Source organism: Schistocerca cancellata, chromosome 3 (genome assembly GCF_023864275.1).
Source record: "Schistocerca cancellata isolate TAMUIC-IGC-003103 chromosome 3, iqSchCanc2.1, whole genome shotgun sequence".
Classification (NCBI taxonomy): domain Eukaryota; kingdom Metazoa; phylum Arthropoda; class Insecta; order Orthoptera; family Acrididae; genus Schistocerca; species Schistocerca cancellata.
In genome coordinates, this window is record NC_064628.1 from 440,025,009 (window position 1) to 440,046,805 (window position 21,797).

Here is a 21,797-nt window from a genome sequence, read left to right on the forward strand (position 1 = left end):
TATTTAAATAGCAACATTCATCATGGGCAATGACAGCAATCCAACTGTTAGATATTTATTTTTCAATGGAAAAAGTACTATTCTTATGAGGATGGCATACACCAATGAGTGTGTGAAATGACAAAGTGACTCAAGATCAGTCTGTAATACAGATTGTACTGTATTTTAACACATCCAAAATTGTGGCAGTTGTGTTTTCTGTTGTGTAGTTTCTCAAAATCAATTATTAATTGAAGAAACAAAGCACAGAATATGGGAAGAGAGGTTTCTGTACAGGTCCTTTGAGATTTAGATGACAACAGACAAGACAAAATTCATTAAGGAAAGCTGGACATATTGATATAATTGCACAAAGGCTCTGAACCATTCCACAATCGTTTGGATAAACATTTAAAAAACCACTACCACTGGTCTTTTTCTCCAAGAAGCAATTTACCTTATGGCATATTGTATTATCATACTGACCACACAATATAATGATACAGGCTCAACAAGCCCTCAAAACATCGCAATGAGTATCTCCACATGCCAATTTTATGGAAACTATCCAACATTTAATGCCAGCATCATATAATTATATGTTATCATGTGTTTAGTTAGTTGATTTTATGTTCCATATTTTGTTTGAGTGATTTATATCAAAATCATGCAGAGACAGTCAGTTTAAGGCCTATGTATAAGGGTCAGCCCCCGCCCCCCCCCCCCCCCCCCCCCCCCGAAAAAAACACCCTGACAACATATAGTATGTTGTGTGGGAAGCCAAACTGATCAGTTTTCAAGAAGGAACCCGTACACAGAAACAAACAGCTTTGACGTTGTAAATCCTTGAAGTCTGAGAACGAACAGTTGTGATGGTTTGTCCTGATTTATTTTGGTGTCCAAATACGGAAGGTATGCAACCCTTAAGCCATCTGTGTGCTGCAGATGGATGACCTGAGCTTAACAACGTTCCTGTGCATGCACTACATTTCTCCACACAGCCCTTGTGTGCATCCTACTGAGGACCATGTGTGATCTGCCACTGCAGTGCGACATGCACCAATACACAGCTGCGGAAATGACAAACATGGTGCTTGCAAATGGCAAAGCAACTGCAATGGGAGAGCTGCTGCAAGATTGTATGTGGTACATTTTCCAAACAGATGTACGCCACATCATTCCAAGTTCACGATCGAAAGACGCTTCAGAGAAACTGGAAAGTTGCACAAAGGTATTTTCTGCCTGATGTATGCCCATTGTACAGTGAAGTAATAGCATTTTGAGCTTGGTTCTTGTGAATACTATCCCCAGTTTACTGCCTGTCCTCTGGTAGGTGTGAAATGTGATGGAGGTCATACATGCTTGGCTAAAACACTACAGCTGGAGATGGACATGCTGACAATGTTCAAAGAGGACCCAGCCACCAGCACTCGGCAGATGACACAGGTGCTGCAGACAGGTAAAAGTGCTGTGAGGCGTGTTGTTCATGAACGCCGGCTCCATCCGTACCATCTTCAGATAGTCCAGGCATTACGGGAGACAGACTACTCACAACAGGTGCAGTTTGTGCAGTGGTATTTACAACAATGCATACTTCAGCCATGGTTCCTGAGCTTAGTGCTATTCACAGATGTATGCATGTTTACTAGAGATGGCATACTAAACTTACACAATATGCATACTTGCGTAGACGAAAATCTGCATGCGCAGGTGATTCAAAATCACCAACACTGGATCAGGGATCAGTATTAACATCTGGACTGGGATAATTGAGGACCTTATCACTGGGCCTTATCTACTGTCAAACAGACCAACAGGATCGATCTACCACACATTTATTAGAGATGTTTTGCCTACCTTATTGGATGTAGTGCCACTAAATGTTCAGATGGACTTATGACTGCAACATGATGGAGTTCCAGCACACTTCAATTTCAATGTGCGGAATTGCTTCAATTTCGCATATCCCAATCGATGGATTGGTAGAGGTGGACCAGTTCCATGGTCAGCACAGTTGCCAGATCTGACATCTCTCAACTATTTTATGTGGGGTAACATGAAGAGTATGGTGTATGGCACATCTGCAAAATCAGCAGAACAGCTTATTGCTCGAGTCCACACAGAGTGATTGAAGTACAACTGCATGTACTGGCGCATGTGCAGGAAGCTTAGTACAGCCAATGTATGCTCTGCATTAAAATAGGAGGTATGCAGTTCAACGCCCGATTGTAATGTAGACAGTGCTACTCATGTTGGGTTTATTGATGTAATGTGGTATGCACACCCACCTCAGACTTTTATGCTCTCCAGTGTTTCTGTATACAAGTTCTTTCTTGAAAATCAATGAGTGCCTCGCCGCACAATACACTAAGTGCTTTTTTTTTGGGGGGGGGGGGGGGGGACACCCTGCATACGATTTGTTTGCATATGAGCCCATGCTGCCCATTTATAGATGACTGAAATGCAAAGTGGCTTAAATTGAGTAAAAATGAATGTATTTGTCTTTATACTGCTCATATTGCTAGTGAAAAATTTACCAACTAAAGTAAACACCTTCTATACTGCATGGTAGGCTGACCACTGGGCAACTTTGTTATGTCCTGACTAAGGGAATTGTGTATGGTGCTATGGTGTTGTTTACCACTAGTTTAATGTGTTTTTGCAAGACATGGAAGCAGCATATGCTGACATAGCCTACCAAAGCATGGTTTCTTGGTTTAATAAATGCTGAGTTCTTTGTGCTTGAGAATAAATGCCGTCTCTATGGATATGAAAGCAAAGACACAGACTGCACAGAATAATTTAGGCTTAACCTTTTTTGCAAATTTAACAAGGCACTTAAGAAAGAAATAAAGAAATAAGAAAGGAAGGAAGAAAGAAAGATTAGACTTTTATGTCCTATTGACAATGAGATCATTGGAGAGAAAGAGTGCAAGAACAGATTACAGAAAGTTGGGGAAAGAAATTCAGAGGAACCATTTCAGCATTTGCATTAAGCAATTTAGGGAAACCAGAGAACACCTATATCTGGATGGCTGGATGTGAATTTGAGCTGCCACCCTCCTGAATGCAAGTTCATTGTGCTAAGTACTGTGGCACCTCAATTGGTTTAAGAAAGTATATATTGATCATTAATAGGTGTGATAAGATTAATGCATCTGACGATAAACTTTGTTTATTAAAAACAGCTTGCTAAATTTAACATAACATTTTTGAATGTTTTCCAATGCTACAATTACACAAGGACAATTTTTTAAGGATTTACCAACAAAACATTGTGTAACACTGCCAGAGCTTTGAGACAATTTAGAAAACTGAATAGCATAGAAAGAAATTGTTTGTCACTCTAGTTGTAACAAATACTGTACCTCTGGTTTAGAAAACTCAACTGAACTAGAGGACATATATTAAAGCACTATCAACTCATTACAGTGGTCTTTTGACACAATTGTGGAAGAATTTCCCAAGTTATGCAGAAATGCAACTAAGATCATATCTATAACATATACCTGTTTCAAATTCTCTACTGCTAGAGACTTATTTCAATCTTAGAAAGAATACAAAACATGGGAAGATCACAGTTTCTCCACTTAACATTGATGAGTGCCTACATCTTGCAATCTGGCTCCAAATATTCTGTTACTTGTAAATAAAAAGAAATACTAAGTTTCACAAATGTAATAAAAGTTTCTTTTGCTATGTTTGTATGTTTCTGAGCATCTTATTAAGTTTCTTAAAATTTTGCAGTAATATTTGTAGAACACATCTAATAAAGGAGCTTTATTTGTACTAGCAAATACATGCATATTTTCCTTCCCTGAGGACAAGATATTTTAACATGTTCCATTATCCATGTGCATATATTGCTCAGGTTTTTTATTTATTGTATCTTATTCTTAAAAGACTGTATCCTAGAATCAATAAGAATCCTCACTTTTGACCTGAATATTTCTCCGAGCTGTAAAAAGCTGCATTGTTCATTTTAACCATCATGAATAGTGCATTAACAATGAGATAAATGTGATATTGCTTGGCCTGACGAAAGTGTTATGATGATCAGGGTTCTACCACCTTGCTGTACTCAACTTGGAAAATTTGTAATTGAAATCACATTATAGCAGCCAATTACATACAACTCATTTTTTCAATCTGAATACCAGGAATTTACATTGAAACATCCACAAATTATTAAATGTTTCTTCTTATCTGATGGGCTGCTTATCAATGAATAAAGATTTCTCATAAACAGCTCTAATATTTCTAGTGAGGATCTTCAACTACTCCTTAACCACAAGCGTTTTCCCTGAGAACACCCTCTGAATTGACTTATTTGCATTCTTTTGTCAATGTCCAAGGCCTTAGAAAATATAATTCACAGCCATCTAACTGACTACTTAATTACAAAAAACCTCCTAGATGAGATGCGTGGGGTAGCCGTGCGGTTTGAGGCATCTTGTCACGCTTCCGCGGCTTCCCCCATCGGAGGTTCGAGTTCTCCCTCTTAAGTTAGGTTAAGTAGTACATAAGCTTAGGGACCAATGACCTCAGCAGTTTGGTCCCACAGTCCTTACCACAAATTTCCAATTTTCCTACTAGATGAATACCAATCATGTTTCCATAAACAGGGCAGCACATCATCAGCCTTAATACAGGTAACTGTTCTCCTGAAGATTGCCATAGACAGATGAGAGGTGACTATTGTGTGCTTCTTAGATTTCAGCAAACTCTTTGACACTGTTGACTTCAACATTTTACTTGTCAATCTTAGCAGCCTAAATTTCTCACCAAATGCACTGCAATGGTTTTCCTTGTTCCTAACGCCTCGCCAGCAATATGTCACATCTGAATATAAAGTCACAGTGGAGACAGCTGACACCAGGTGTCACCCAGTGTTCAGTATTAACTTCTGCAGCATTTCCGTTGTATGTCAAAGACATATCATCAGTTTCATCCTACTATAAATATCACATGTATGCTCATGACCTTCAGTTGTATCTAAGTGCAAAATCAATAAACATTACAACAGCTATGGAGAATTTTAATACAGACCTGTGTGCCCTGTCAAAATAGACACACTATATAGCACCCAAAGCTCAATCAGTCCCAGTTGGTCTTTCAAGGCTTGTTACCCGAGATATCAGAAATCCCTACCATCTTTAATCATAAATGAGACAACTATCAATTTATCTCCCTCAGCAAAAAGTTTTGTAGTAATAACAGATGAAAATATAATCTCATCAGAGCATATAGTTACAACATGCAAGAAGACACTGGCATCTCCTCAAGCCCTACAAAACTATAAATAGCTCTTCCCATTTTGGCTAGGAAAAGAAACTTGTAAAAATACTTATACTTTCAGTCCTGAAAAGTCTGTCTCAGGAGAGTTTAAGGATGCCCCGAGCTGGTTATGAATGTCTGTGTTCGATATACAGGGGATAGGCAAAAATGTGGAAACATCAAAAACACAACACAACTTCATGCCTAATACAGTGCAGAAAAAACGTTGGCTTTCAAAACAGCTTCCAATTATCTTGGAATAGACAAATACAGATCCTGTATGCATTTCAAGGGAATCTTATACCATTCTTCTTGCAAAATACTGTCAAGTTCAGGAAATGACAATGGAGGATGATAGCTATCACTCACCATTCTCTCCAAAGTAGAGCACAAAGGCTCAATGATATTGAGATCTTGTGACTGTGGTGTCAAGGGGAGATGTGAAACTTCATCCTCGTGCTCATAAAACCAGTCCTGGATGATGCAAGCTGTGTGCACAGGGGTCCTGCTACCTTGGAGCACAGCATCACCATTGGGGAAAAAATATTGTACCATGGGATGGACCTAATCAACCAAAATGGGCTCATAATGCTTGGCAGTAATGCAACCTTGCAGAGTAACCATGGGATCCATGGAATACCACATTATGGCTGCCCAAATCATCACCAAACCCCCAACACATTTCACTCTTGGGACATAAACTCAGGCAGAAGTAGGTAACAGTGTGAAACAAGACTCATTCAGCCAAATGACATTCTTCCATTGGTCCATGTTACAGGTTTTATGACTTCAGTGCCTCAGTTTCCTGTTACAGGCATTTGCATCTCTGATGACTGATTTTGGAATTTTAGCTTACCCTGCAATCCCCTGCTTGTAGAGGTCCCTTTGTGTCTTCTTTTGGTGCTGTCAGGGTTTGCGAGTGTGACATTCAGTTTTGCAGTGACTTTTGCCACTGCCATCCATTTTTTATAACAATCCTCTTCAATGACTGTCCATCATGATCACCCAACACACACTTTTGTCTACATTGTGACTTAGCAGATGATGTTTTTCTGCTGTTCCTGTACATGGTATAAATTTTAGTACAGTGCCTCTTGAAAACCAAACACATCATCAGATACCTTGGTTAGGGAATCACCCATCGTATGAGCACCAACCATTTGTCCACATTTAAATTCACTTACCTCTGACATAATGTACTCACAACCACACAAAACACTGTTGTGACTACAACTGATACCTGCAATGTACCAAGGATAGGTGCCACCATTCATGGCCAAATTCAACAGCGCAACCTACAGGTCTGACTACCATCTGCATTTATGCTGTGGCATGCATTTCTCAACATGTTTCCATATTTTTGTCCAACCCTCGCATCTGTGGCATTCCACTCTTTGATCACGTTTCACCATCATCTGCACATATATCTATGCTATGCACAGATGAATGCAGAAATTTCAACCTGTTCTGTCTCCTCCACTGCCTTACCAATTTACACTGATCCTCAAATCTCTCCTGAACCATGTCTGAACAACACAGCAGAGAAAGTCTTCAAAACAGAGCAAAATCCTTTGTCCCACTCAGTCACTGACTCAAAATCCTTTTCAGTGTCAGGAACCTTATTCTGGAATAACATCTCCAGCCTTAAAAGACAGTTAATAATGTATCTACTAAAGCAGCAATACTGTCTCACTTTTGTTCCTGTATAAACTCATTCCCCCATGAAACCCTCTTTCTAACCAAATCATCTTCATTTCCCAGTGTTCTTAGCTGGAGCATTCTATCTAAATTTCCCTACCTCAGAACTTGCTAGATCAGAAAAGGTCACTTTTGTACGTCTGTCGATACTTTCCATATCTGCCACTAGCATTGTTGTCGTCATTATTATTATTATTATTATTATTATTATTATTGGTGGTGGCAGTAGTAGTAGCAGAAGAAGAAGAAACAGTATTTCCGGCACTAACTTAATTAATTCTTAGCCAGCACTATTTATTCACACTATTTTTATATTGATGGAAAAAATGACAATACCAAAAAATAGTAAATGTACAGTAATGACATTCTGGGAATACCTCTGTCTAGGTAATATAGTTAAGTGATTTACATTGCAAGATCACAGCTTAATGCGAGCGTGAGATAAGCTGTCACAAATATGAAATGCTGGTATGTTAATAACCAGTGTAACTGCCAGAATGTTTAATGCAAACATGCAAACAAACATGCATTGTGTGTACAGGTGGCAGTCATCAGTTTTTGGGCTGGAGTTCTACGCCTGTTGCACTTCATTGGTCAATTCAGGGATGCCTGATGCTGTTTGTGGAGGATGCTGGAGTTGTTGTCCAATGATGTCTACATATGCTCGAATGGAGACGGATCTGGTGATCGAGCAGACAGAGCCAACACGTCAACAAACAGTAGAAGATGTTGGGTTGCAACAGCAGCATGCAGGTGAACATTATACAGTTGGAAAACATGCCCTGGAATGCTGTTCATGAATGGCACCACAACAGGTGAAGTCACCAGATTGATGAACAAATTTTCAGTCACCGTGCATGGGATAGTCAGGAGACTGCTCCTGCTGTCATACAAAATCACATCCCAGACCATAGCTCCAGGGGTAGGTCCAGTGTGTCTAGCACACAGGCAGGTTGGTTGCAGGCCCTTGACCAGCCTCCAGCTAACTAACAAACAGCCATCACCGGCCCCGAGGCAGAACAAGCTTTCACCACAACAGACCTCCACTCTGTGCTCCAATGAGCTCTTACTTGACACCACTGAAGCCACAAATGGCAGTGTTTTGGGGTTGGTGGAATACACACTATGGGACATCTGGCTCAGAGCTGTCCTTGAAGTAACCAATTTGTAACAGTTCGTTGTGTCATTGTGGTGCCAACTGCTGCTCGAATTGTTGCTGCAGGTGCAGTACAATGTACCAGAGCCATATGCTGAACATTACAGTCTTTCCCCTCAGCAATGTCATGTGGTCGTCTAGAGGTCAGTCTTCTTGTGACCGTACATTCTCATGACCTCTGCCAGCAGTCATGTACAGTGGCTCGATTCCTGGTAAGTATCTCTGCAATACTGCAGAAGGATATCCAGCTTCTCATAGCCCTATTACATAACCTCATTCAAACTCAGTAAGCTGTTGACAAAGCCTTTCTTCACTAACATCAACACACCATATCCACTCTAAAAGGTAACTAGACCTCATGACTGTTACAGTGCATATTTAAACTAAACCTAATTTGCATCCTCATAGTGGCACTACTAGTGCCACTCTTATGCGACTAGCGTGAAATTTTAATAGACATCATCTTTCCGATGTAGAAACACGCTTATCAACTTTTGTTTGTGGCGCACAGCTCCTTTTCGGCACTAGAATTTTTTCTGTCAGTGTATATTCAAATTGTTTTTACTTATTTACTTCTACTTTTAAGGGCTTCTCCACTCTTCAGCAGTTGCCCTGTATTCCCAATTGCAAGCATGCACGATCATTACAGTCCTCCTCTTTCAGACCTCCCTTCAGCATTATTCCCAACATCTGTGTTATTCATGGCCATCCAAGGTTCCTCCTCCTCCTACTCAACAGTGACCACTGCAGGTCAGCACGTGGCCACAGTCCTTCCTTCATTGATTTAAAAAGTTTTCTTGTAAATTTCACGAAAGAAATTAAACAATCAGTTGACGACAATAAAACTTACTGGGATGAAAAAATTGATAACATTTTGTTGCAAGTCCAAGCAGTCAACACCCAAGTGGGTGATCTTTCGAACAGAGTTGGCAGTGTTGAGGAAAAAATTGAATCTGTGGAAGCAAAAGTACATGAAATTGATGCTAAATTGAGCGATGAAATTAATACTGTAAAAAATGAGTTACTGGTAGATAGGGAAAGAAATTTAATTGATTTTAATGAGATAAAAGGGGAAATTAAAAATTTGGATGAGAATACAAAAGTTTTAGTAAAAAATGTACAACAAGAAACTGACAATCGTTTGGTTACTCTAGAAAAAAAAAAAGTAGAGTGCAATGTTTTAGAAAACAAAAAATCTGTCAAAGAACTTAGCGAAAAAATTGAAAGTTTTGACATTGAATTTCAAAGCAAAAATCACAATGTCAACACATGCAATCTTGTATCTAATATTCCGGTGAAGCACTTTTCGGTAGATGGGCCCTTACATCCCGTTGATTTTATACAGTATTGTAAGGATTGTTTTTTACCTCACTCACCAGATGATATGAAAATTAAATTTGTGAAAAAATTCTTGGAAGGGGAAGCTTTGACTTGGGCAAACCAGATTGTAACTGTGGGGATGACCTTTTCAGAATTTGAATCAAAATTTCTGGAAAATTTTTGGGATGATCTTAAACAAACTAGAATCAAAAGTGAATTTTTGAATGGGAGAAACTATAGAGAATCAGATGGGAGCATGAAACAATTTTGCAAAAGTGAACTTCAAAAACTTATTCATTTAACAAACCCTTTGGTTGACTTGATCAAAATTGATACCTTAAAGAGAAGATTGTCATCAGCAACGCAGTTGAGTTTAGTTCATTGTCCTGATAGTAATGTAGAGCAGTTTCTCAATTATAATGAAAAGTTGGATAGGGTAACAACAAGAACACAAAGTGGGTTTACTCAGAAAGGTAATGGTCAAAATTGGGGAAACGATAACTTTCAAAAAAGGGAACAAAACAATAATCATGGTGTCAGTCAATATTCAGGGGGATATAACAAGTTTCAAAAGAAGGACCATAATTTTCATCCAAAACAAGAACAACATTTTCACGGAAATAATCAACAAAATAGAGAACACTTTAGGGATCAAAATCACAGAAATTTTGCTAGAGATCAGTACAACAGAAACTACCAACAACCAGGTAATGTTTGGCATAGGAATGGGAACAGAAATGTTGATCAGACATTGGCAGAACCACAATCAGCAGTTCAAACAGGAACCGGTTGTAATTCAGGAATTAAAAAATGAGTAGACGCTCCATTGAAGGTCCACAAGGTTGAGGCAGAAGGTGAGCATGATAAAGGACCAATGGATGTGACTATCATAAACCCAAACATGACAGTTCCAAACCTAAGCTTTCACATGAGGTTATTAGTTGTTACTTATTGAAAAAATTTCAAGAGGAAAATAATGATGACATTGATGAAGATAAAATTTTCAGTAAACAAGAACATACAGTAGATAAAAGTAATTGTGATTCATTTAATTTGACAGAGTTTTACGCTTGGCCAGAAAAGAACAGCACTTTGTCAGATGATGTAATTTGTAGTAGTTCAGAGACGTGTGTGAATGAAAGAGAGAATGCATGCTGTGAGAATGAAAATACTGATGAAAGGGATCTGGTAACTTTAGAAAGGGGAAATAATATTTTAGGGGATAATTTGAATGTGTATGACCTGAATATGTATAATGATAATGATGTTGATGATAAAGTTGATAATGGTGGTAATGGTATTGATGATGATTTTGAGGAAAGGTGTTTCATTAGTTTAAATAGGGAGCTGGGTATACACATGGTTGAAAATGGATTAAATAGTGAGAATATTATAGAAATTCCCAGGGATGTTACCAGGATGAATAAGGCTCACAAGCTGGGTGTATGTGAAAGTGTGAATTTTGATATTGTTGGTAAAGAATCTGACTACACAAATAATGATGACACATGTATAACTTCTAGCCTAAGTGAAACTTTTACAGATACTAATGACACACACACAGTTCTTATGAATATATGGCTGAACAGTGAAACTATTTCTTTTGACAAGAACTTTAGAAAGATGCTTATTAATGTATGTGAAACTGTATGTCCTGAGTGGTGGAAAAAGATGAGATATTTTATTTTTTAAAAGCTGAAGGATAAGTACTTCAATAGTACACAATGTGATTTGGATGAAAATTCTTGGCTATTTGAGATAACAGAGAGTACTACTGACAATTTTGTATCTTGTGCAAATTTTATAACTGTGACAAATAATACATATAATGGTATACCATATGATTCTGATAAGTATAGGTTTGGGGAAATTGAAAGTGATTTATTACATGAGGATACAGGTTCTGAGAAAAGTGATCAATTTTGCAGTCCTTATACAAAAGTTCAAATTGGGTCATGGATTGGTAAATGTTTAATTGATACAGGAAGTGAGATCTCGGGAATATCTGAAAGGCTAAGCAAGAAATTGAAAGCGGGGAAAGATTATGTTGAAATGCCAGTTGTTGGGGTAAAGATAAAAGGTGCTACTGGGAAGAGCAGTAAATTGGTAAAAAGCCAGGCTTTAGTGACATTTTTAATTGAAGGCAAGTTGTTCACACATGGATGTTTTGTAATTCAGGAATTTAATGAGGATTTTCTTTTGGGTATGAATTGGATAGTAAAAGTAAATACAGCATTTGATTGGGTTGGAAGAAAACTTTTGATAGAAACTAGTGAAAGGGAATACATTCAGACAAATTTTGTGAACACGCTTGGTGATCAGAGTAATGGAAATTTTGACAGTATCAATTTACTAAAAGAAAATAGATTGGAGAATATTGAAATTCATAGATTTGATAATGATGAAGTTGAATTTGGGAATTTAGTAAATTTGAAAATTTCAGAAACACAAAATTTATCTGGGGAGCAAAAACAACCGTTAGAAAATCTGCTATGGGAATACAGTGATGTTTTCAGTGACATACCTGGTAGGGTAAAGGGTTATCAGTGTGAGCTTTAGGTAAAACCTCATGAACCATTTTTCATAAAACCATACAGTATTGCAATATCAAAAAGACTTGCTGTTGACAAAGAGCTGAAAAAGATGGAAGGATGTAATATAATAGAAAGGAGTATCAGTGCATATAATAATCCTCTAGTAGTTTCGAAAAAAGATGGTGGAGTAAAACTGTATAAACAGAAATCATAATTTCAAAATTTAAATAACCTATTTTCATCTAAAACAAAAGTCCTCTACTGGAATATGCTTGTTAGAACAAAACTACCTGTACAACCAAGTATGTATATTTGCATGTATAAATTAATAATTTGAAGTCACATGTTAATTGAAACTGATGAAAAAAACACTGTTGTAACAAAGAATGAGAGAAAGATTTATTTTTACTTTTTTACAAAAAAAAAGTCTCCATACTGAGCATTATGAATTTTTTCTAATTTTTGGAAGCTAAGTCTTCCCTGTGGGTGAAGGCATGCATGTGAGGACATGCATGCAAAGGTATAAATTTCAAAACCAATTTTAGATAAAGCCTCATGATATATGAGCAATTTATTATCCTTTAAATCTTATTCTAGCAAATGAGTTTTACCTTACTATTATTTTCAATCTGTATGCCGTATGTTAGAATATTTCTCATGTATGTTTTATACCGTGTATATTTGTCATGTTAAATAATTTCTTTACTTGAATTTTTTGTGTATGAGATTGATGGGGAAGGATCATTGCAACAACAGCCAGTAACAAGTCCACAGATTCAAAGAGTCCAGATTTAGAGTCCAGATTTGGAAGAGGTTATCAGACTGCATCATTAATGTACTAATTGTGTAATACAGATCCATTACTGAGTGTGGTCGGGATTTTGTTGTATATGTTCATAACAACAAAAGCCCTGGGGAGCAGTTGTAATGGATCTGGGAGATGTGTTACTTTCTACCAGATTTGTCGATACCAAATTGTAAATGTTTTCTTATATTTTTTGTCAGAATTTTTTATTATAATTTGCCTTATTATATGTTAATTTACTTATATTGTTGAGAGTGAAAGCATATTGATTACTATTAGTAAATGTGAGGAAGAATATCAAAGAGACTGATTACAAGTGGAAGCTTGTGTGTTGTGTAAAATGTCTTTGACACTGGAGTCGTCTTTGACTGTACTCAGTCGGCAGTGAACTCGTGGTGTGTGTTGACGGTAGAACAGTGTGCAGGTCGCCGTCATAATAATTTGGAAGTGAACAAAAAAAAAATAAATAAATAAATAAACTTTAAGAAGAAACCACATTCGAAGAAATGGTATTTGAAGCACCAAAAATGAGGCAAACGCATTGAACAAGGTCATTTCTGCAGCCGACAAAACTGCATTGTGGAATCGTACTTCCACTAGACAACTGAAGCCAAGACAAATATCGCCTTGTAAACATTTCACAGAAAAGGTACTGTCACAAAATATGCCCAATTTAAGTAAATAAAAAATAGTGAGCATATTTCAAAAGGAATTCCCATACCTCTGCACAATTACAAATACACAGTTTCAACAGGGTCAGCAGTATACTACATCCCTGTCTATGTTTGGAATGGCTCACTCAACTTAGTTCATACTTCTACTGTGTATGATGCTAGTGTATTCTCCAAGTAAGGGGTATTTGCTGTGCTTTTATACCTATATAATCCATTGCTACCCACTGAGTGTTCTTGGGTACAGAGTCATACACTTTCTGTAACCACAAATATTAAGTGTACTTCCTCAAACTTACAATACGCCTTTTCATTAAGGCTAAAAACATGATCTATGCAAGATCGTTAAAGTTGCCTCATCCTCTCATATCTTCACATCTTTCCCTTGATTTTATTCTCCAACCTGTTTTTGAGTATAGTGCTAAAAATTGGCCAACAGATGCCAGAACTCTACACTCCTCCTCCTCCTCCTCCTCCCCCCCCCCCCCACAATTACTGCTTGTGTGTTTCCTGTTTTCTTCTTTCTTTCTTTTTATAGCAGATATATATGACATTCGTCATTCTTTTGGTATTTCCTCTCCTCCGACAATGTGTCTGAACAACTTACATTTAGGTCTCACCATCTGAGTGGGTTCATATTTCCACAGTCCTATCACAACTCGTCCCAGTCCACATGCCTTTTCATTTTTTACCTTTTGCATCATTTGTTTTACTTCTTTCTTTACTACAGGTTCTGTATTACTAACACATTGCCTTTATTATAGATGTCAATTACTTGGTATTATCTTTTTTTTCTACCAGGAGTTCTTCAAAGTGCTTTTTCCACTGTCCAGTAGACATAGGTTGTATTGTGGATGCAGGATTTCTATTCATTTTCATCATCTTTATCATCTTCCATGCCTCCACCAATCTCCTGTATCCAAGTGAATGCTCTATCCCCCCCTCCCACATTCTTTCCGATGCCTCTTCCTTACAGTTTCTTGTACATTTTTAGCCCTCTTTTTATATACTTGTACATATTCCAATCCTCTTCACTCCCAGAGCTTAACCATATGTGATACAGCTTTTTCTTTTCCTCTGCCACATCCAATAACTCTGTGGTCATCCACTTAGTTCTTACTCTCTTCTCCCTTTCCCTTCCTAAAGCTGTCTCCACTGCTTCCTTAATTGACTGTTTCAGGAAACCATGAAGTTCATTCACACTCTAGTCCTCCTCCTCCTCTGCATGCAATCATATATTTAACCTTTGCTGATACAAATTTTTCATACTTCCTTCATGTAGTAGATGTAGCCTGGAATTTGGATCCTCTACAGTTCTACTTACAACATCCTTGTCCTTCATCATTTTTAATTCTATTAACACTATGATGTAAAAAATACTCTAGCTGTGAAACCCTCGTTCAATGCATGACAAAGCCTAAAGTCTCTAATCTGATCAGGTTAAATAAATATATAAATAAATCTGTACACTGTACAAACTGCTTTTTACATTATGTTCCAATTTTACACATGTGATAAATCTGTCTTGCACAATTAGTTACATTGAGATGACTACAACCCACATAATCTTATGTTTAACTTCTCAATCCTTGTGGTTAGATAGCATTGAGACAAGTGTACAACATACTACCTCTTCAAAATCATACAAATCATCTAATCATACAAGCAGCTCAATTATGCAGTTCTACTTTTCTGAAAACAATTATATATTTAGTGGACCTGTTCTACTCAGATTTCTTTGAAGCATGTAATCGAGGACAACTAAAAAATGTGTCCCTTTGATTCCAGTAACCACAACAATTTTGGCTTATTTGAGGATTTCTCCTAATTACAGGGCTTATTCTTTGCATGATGGTTACTCCTCCTAAACTATATGCAAGATGTTCAGCTAGTATGTTGTCCCCTTCCCTATCTAAGTGAAGGTCATAGTTAGTATATCTCCCAGTTCCAGCAATAAGTATATCACACTTACAACACTCTGCAGGCAAGAGAAATCCACTGAAGTCTTTTTGTGTGTGCTGCTGTTGTAGCTTCATCTCAGGAAGACCATCTTTAATGCTGAAATCTAAGTCATTTGCAAATTTTGTGCTCATACTATGATCATTTTATCAAAATCTCTGCACAAAACCTCCTTTTTCCCTCCACGGCCTGGCATCTAGGTTACACACCTACATACGTTGTGGTAAGACTCTCTTTCTACTAGATTTTGTTTCCACCCTTACCATAGTAATGTTTCGAAGAGTCTGTTTATCCAATTTTGTTCTAAAGAGTTTATTACCTCCCAGGACAACTTTTAAGATTTCTCAGATGGGAAACAGTTATTGTCTAAGATAGCCTTTTAGCACTATCTCCAGCTCCTCCTTCCCCCTTCTCCATTCCAACAGACTATCCTTACACAGACAGCAGAATACTATTAAGGGATTTCAAGCTGTGAGAAAGTGTTGGAATAGACTTTAGGTGGGACAGTCCTGGCAGCACAGCAATGCTGGGCCAACCAGTGACAGAGGTGGAGCGAGCCCACAGTACTCCATCATTAAAAAAAAAAAAAAAAAAAAAAAAAGTGTTTAATATTCTGGTCCTGTAATAATCAGCTCCTGCAAACTAACTTAACCATGACATGTATATCATTTGCAACATTTCAGATCATGTGTCTTCTTAAAATCCCCCCCCCCCCCCCCGACTTTTTACCCTCCCCATTGCTCCTCTTCCATTACCATCCTATTTTATTTACCACAATGAATTATTCATGGAGGGATGCATCAAACCAGTCTCTGGACTGAAGACCACAACACACAACAACACACAATGAATTACTTTTTCTTTATCACACAGTTTTTAGTTCAAAGTCAACAAAATTAATTGGGAAATTTAGGAGATCAAACGAATACATTCAGGTCATTGCTCTCTGAACTCTGGTCACTGCTTCTTCGTGAACTTAGTGTAGTTATGAAAAGTTTTCATCTGCAAGTTTTTTCTGTCAAGTAGAGAATATGTTAAAGGATTCAGTCAGGGCCAACAAACCTACAGAATGATGGATAAAGTTCGAATCGAGGTACAATCATAAAAATCCTACGTAGGCTGAAAAAATATAGTAACCCTCAAACAGGATCACCAGATTCATAAATTAGCAATCTTTGAATTAATTTTTTTTTATATACCACTCTGTATTATAAACATTAGTGTTAGCACATCTTGTCTTGAAAAATAACACTGTTGATAAAGAGATTTGTTTTTTCACTTGCTAGGCATCAAGTGATCTTTAGTAACATATGATTCCAGCAACATATATTTCTCAATTAAGTAGCATATGGTTATGATAATGTATAAGGCAACAACATACCTTCAGCCTTGGAACAGTGAAGGACAGAGGCTCTATGGTGTTATTTGTGAGCCTCATAGCTCGAGCAAACTCAACACTGCTCACATCACATACATTCTTAGGTAGGAATGAGAGGCCCTGATGCAACGAGTTACAGCGATGGTGACTAAGAGGACACAAGTATGGTGCCTCTTCTGTTACCTCAAATGCATATATTGTAGAATCACCCTATTTCAAAAAATAAAAGAAAAACAGGAGTAAGGGTGAAGTATTCAAGAAATGCACAAAATTTTGATCGATAATACTTTTTTAAGACAGGAAACTATTTGAAGTTATGAAAGAAAACACACTATTTTGCACGTAAGTTGCTACAGACTTCTATGAAATTTCCAGAATATTATTTACTGAAAGCAAGAAGACTGCTGGGCAAAGGAAATATATTAATAGCATTTAAGACAGCATTTTCATTGTGGTATTTACTGAACTAAGCTGCTTTTAAAAAAAAATTGTAATGCTCTCATGATTTGCATGTTTGTTTTAGCTTGATTGGAAAGTTTTTTTGACAACAGTCAATTGCTACATACAGCCTCCTGTGTAATGGAGGTAGAAGTAAACTCGCATTTTCAGTGCACATCAGTACAGCAAGTTGAGTTTCCAATCAGCAATGGAAGAATGTGACTTATACAGGACAATTCACTGCCCCTATTGATCTGTTTAATGCAACTCCCACTTTGTCTGCATTGGGAATGGTATCCAAACATAATTTATGTCTCTAAGTTCCCTCTCAGAGCTTTGGGTGACTGTTAGCAAATGGAATCGTACTGTAAAAAACACAGGTAAGGGCAGGCCAAGAGTTACATGGTTTATCTGGAGCAGATATATCTTATTTCTACCATACTTATCCAAGTGTCTCAAATCTTTCCTTGTGTAATCAGTGATATAGTCATACAGTGCTTGGATGTCTCTGTAAGCTTTTCCATTTACAGTACTTCACCTTTCATAAACAATTCAAGAACATTGCCTTATAAAGTGTGTTTCACCATTGGAAACAGCTAAATTAATAGAAGGTATCAAAATGGGAAGCATGGAATAACAACTTTCCAGTATATAACCCAATAAAAAGCTCAATATATCGATCACCATATTAATGTGCTAAAGCAATGTCATGAACAAAATTTGTACAATAGGTCTAAGATGTCTTTGTATACTTTGCCTGTTATTCTGCAACATTCTGAAAATATGCTTCACATCTCCAGAGCAAACTGCCCAACAACATTGTTCTGTCACGTGGCGCTTCATCAAAAGACATTGGTAGTGGCAGCACAATCACCCACTATATTAATCTTTTCATTGTGTTATATACCAGGAAGTTGTTACTTCCATACTTCCCATTTTGATATCTCTTGTTAACTTCATTGTTTCCAATAGTGAAAAACTTTATAAGGCAACATATCTGAACCATTTAGAAAAGATTAAGTACTATAAATGGAATAAATTTACAGAAACATCCAAAACCTGTATAACTACACCACTAATTGCACACAGAAAGATTGGTGACAATAGGATAAGTATGGCAGAAGTAACATATATCTTGGTTCAAAAATACTTTGTAACTCAGGGCCAATCCGCACTTGTATTTTTTACAATACATTTCCATTTGCTAACAGTCGTCCCAAGCTTTTACAATACATTTCTATTTGCTAACAGTCGTCCGAAGCTCCAAAAGGAAACTTGCATTGATTACGTGGCCGTCAGCTGTCCGAATACTGTTCCTGATACAGACATAGTGCAGCTTGCATAAAACAGGTTGTTAGGGGCAGCTGAATCACCCTATATACTACAAACTCTCTGTCAATATGCAGCCAAGTGTGATTTTAAACTTTTATCATGTGTGCATCGTAACCTAACAGCAAGAAGGATTCTTGATGAAGGAGTTCCAGTCTGAACTGGCGTACATCACATTCAAAGTTTCTGCCACTGTCATGAAGCTGATAATATTGAATTTCTGCCTCATACAGATCCCCCATGGTAAACACCAAAAGCTCATGGCTGCTACCTCCAAATTATGCTCCCTAGGTACATTGAGTACAATGCAACAGAATTGTGTGCTGGCTTTCATTGGAGGCAACTGAAAGGGCTGTGATGACCCATATAGTACACAATTATATTCATGCAGGCAATTTGGTCTTAGGCGTACATTGCAACCAACAATACAACCCCCACCAGCAATGTCGCCCCAGAACCATGGTGCATGAAGAAGATGGACATGGGAACACCTGGAATTGAACCTGAACATTAGGTTCTCTTCACCAAGTGCAGGGTTTGTCTGACACCTGATGATCATCACAGAAGTTTGTTGAGGCAGCCAGGTATCAGTGCATGTCTCAGGCATTCTGTCTCTTACATTCAGCAGGAAAGTGGGTCATACCTCTCATCACTATAGGTGTTTTGAGGGCTGTGCAGCATTAAGACAGAAACCTCCAACATATCGTGCAGCCCGTAGCCAAAATTTTGGTTAAAATTCATCTCTCAAGGTGATAATACATAAGCACACTGTACCCACCTTGTGAACACCTCCCTCTGGGATACAGGAATCAAATGGTCTGATGTATTTACTGACAAAAACACAGCAGAGTACACTTGAGACCAATTGAAATTTGCAGTTTCACAGGAACTTTCCTCAACCTTTCGATGATTTCAAGGGGCTCACTGTCAATGACTGAGAGATGGCTGAGCAGCAATGTCTCACCCGACATGTGGACAGTGTGCCAAGGAGGAGCCAATGATATTACAATGCATGAGTTTGAGTAATATTCTACTTAATGTTACCATGCAGTGGAATTTGGTTTTACAGTTGTGTAAAGTCGTGTAGTTTTGAACATAGTGCCTTTATTTTGATTAGTGTTTTGTTTTTATTTTACAGTAATTGATTGTTTTACTTTAAGGTATACAGCAACCTGCCACTTTACATATTTTTATCTATACTAATCAAACAATGGAAACTCCATGTACAAATATCAACAATGTAGGAAAAGACAGATTACTACTGTAAAGAAGACACTTGAAGTTGCACACAGGCACAATTAAAAGACACTCGCTTATAGCTTTTGGACACAGCCTTTGTCAGTAAACAGAGACAGACAGAAACACACACACACACACACACACACACACACACACACACACACACACACACACACCAAGCACAAGCTGGCATTCCAGCCTCAGATGCTGGAGTTGGCTGTCGTGCATGCGTGAGGTGTAATTGCTTGTTTGTGTGTGAATGTTGAGTGTGTCTGTGTCTTTTTACTGATGAAGGCTGTGGCCAAAAGCCTGTCTGCAACTTGACTTGTCTTCTTTACAGTAAGTAGCAATTTGTCTTTTCCTACCTTTTTTATCTATACTAATACATGTTTTGGGCTTTCACCCATCTTCAATTGGCATAATACATAGTCAGATCTTCAATTAACACTTTGCAATTTGGATGTTGCAGTTGCCCTGAGCAAAGTGACAATGTTGTTTACCTATACTAAGCGTAAATATACATATACTAAGCATATACATATATTAAGCGTTAAATGCACTTAATTTATATTTTGTTTGTTGTTGCTCATATTTTCTGCCTTTATAAGAGTATCACAAACACTTTTTCTCTGTATGATGCACGAAAACAGTGCATATCCACGCAGATTGTCAGCTGACATGTTTGTATCAGAAAATTATGTCTACAGTAAAAGTTACACTTTGTTTACAAAAGGAACAGATTTCAAACATTTACTGCTGCCAAACTACAAAAGATACAAACATCACTCCGACGTTATGCATTCAATGTGACCACCAAGTGTTGCATGACAAATATCAAAACGGTGGCTCATTTCTGTAAGCATGTTCAGTGCTACCTGAATGACATCATTCCAGGATGCTAGATTGTAAGAGGAGGAGCGAAGATGAACTTCATCGCTGGTGGTCTCCCTAGTCTCCAGACCCCACACCTTGTGACTTATCTGTGAGGTTACGTAAAAGACTGTGTTTTTATCCCCCCTATGCATGACACTCGTGAAAGTCTACAGCATCACATTGCTGAAGCTGTGAATTCGATAATGAGAGATCAGCTGCTTCACGTGTGGCAGGAAATGAGCCACCATTTTGATATTTGTCATGTAACTCATGGTGCTCACACTGGATGCACAAAAATTTGGACTTTTCTTCTTCCAGGAACACTGGAATTGTGTTTTTATCTTTTGTAGTTTGGAAGCGATTAATGTTTGAAATCTGTTCCTTCCTTTTAAATAGCCCTGTACTGCTGAAGTCAGATGGATGTACTCATTAAATATTTTTAATTTAAACTTCTAAAAGACTAAAAATTAAAACTTTCTTAGCATGCAATGTACTGAATGCTATGAATGATTACCTACAATGTAATAGTGCTGTATATCAGAAAATAGTACAGTGCATTTCTTGTAAAATATTGAATGTTACATATTTCATGCACAGTTAATAAATTTGACATACTGGAGTGACATATAGAATGAATAAATGCAGAACAATTGACTTATGTGGCTCAGAGCTACTATATACATAAACAGAAATGTATGGTTGTTACTGTATTTTATTTTCCATGGGCTGTGTTTGGTGTATGGTTCTATAAGGAAATCATTGGAGTTTCTTACAAATATTTTGTTGGGTAGCTCTGCTCATTTAGAATGTCATTTGGGAATGCACATTTCAGAGAATAAATTTCAATTTCTTTGAGTATGTTCATTCATTTACCTTCACTGGCTAGCTGAAGTAACTTTAGATTGTATGCTATGTTCATTCTTGCACATCATACAAAGAAAAAGTCTGTGTGCTTACTCATAATGCAGGAAGTAGGAGCAACAACAAGCAGAATGGAAAGTGAATTTCTCTGATGATGAGAGGGGACACATGCTGCTGTTTAACAAAACCTAGACTGGCAGTTTACTGTATCATCAGTATCATCACACGTGCGAAATCTGTACATTTCTGTATCAGAGTGAAGTAGATTTAATACTAATTT

At 37.5% G+C, this 21,797-nt stretch overlaps 1 protein-coding gene across 3 annotated transcripts in view; it reads right to left on the bottom strand.

The window, feature by feature from the left end:
- LOC126175192 (coronin-7) overlaps nucleotides 1-21,797 on the bottom strand; it is a 244,646-nt gene that overhangs the window by 65,504 nt on the left and 157,345 nt on the right. For all 3 annotated transcript variants that reach the window (XM_049921787.1, XM_049921789.1, XM_049921788.1), the window contains one exon: nucleotides 16,781-16,987. In XM_049921787.1, the coding sequence (XP_049777744.1) occupies nucleotides 16,781-16,987 (207 nt within the window). The remainder of the gene's footprint in view (nucleotides 1-16,780; nucleotides 16,988-21,797) is intronic.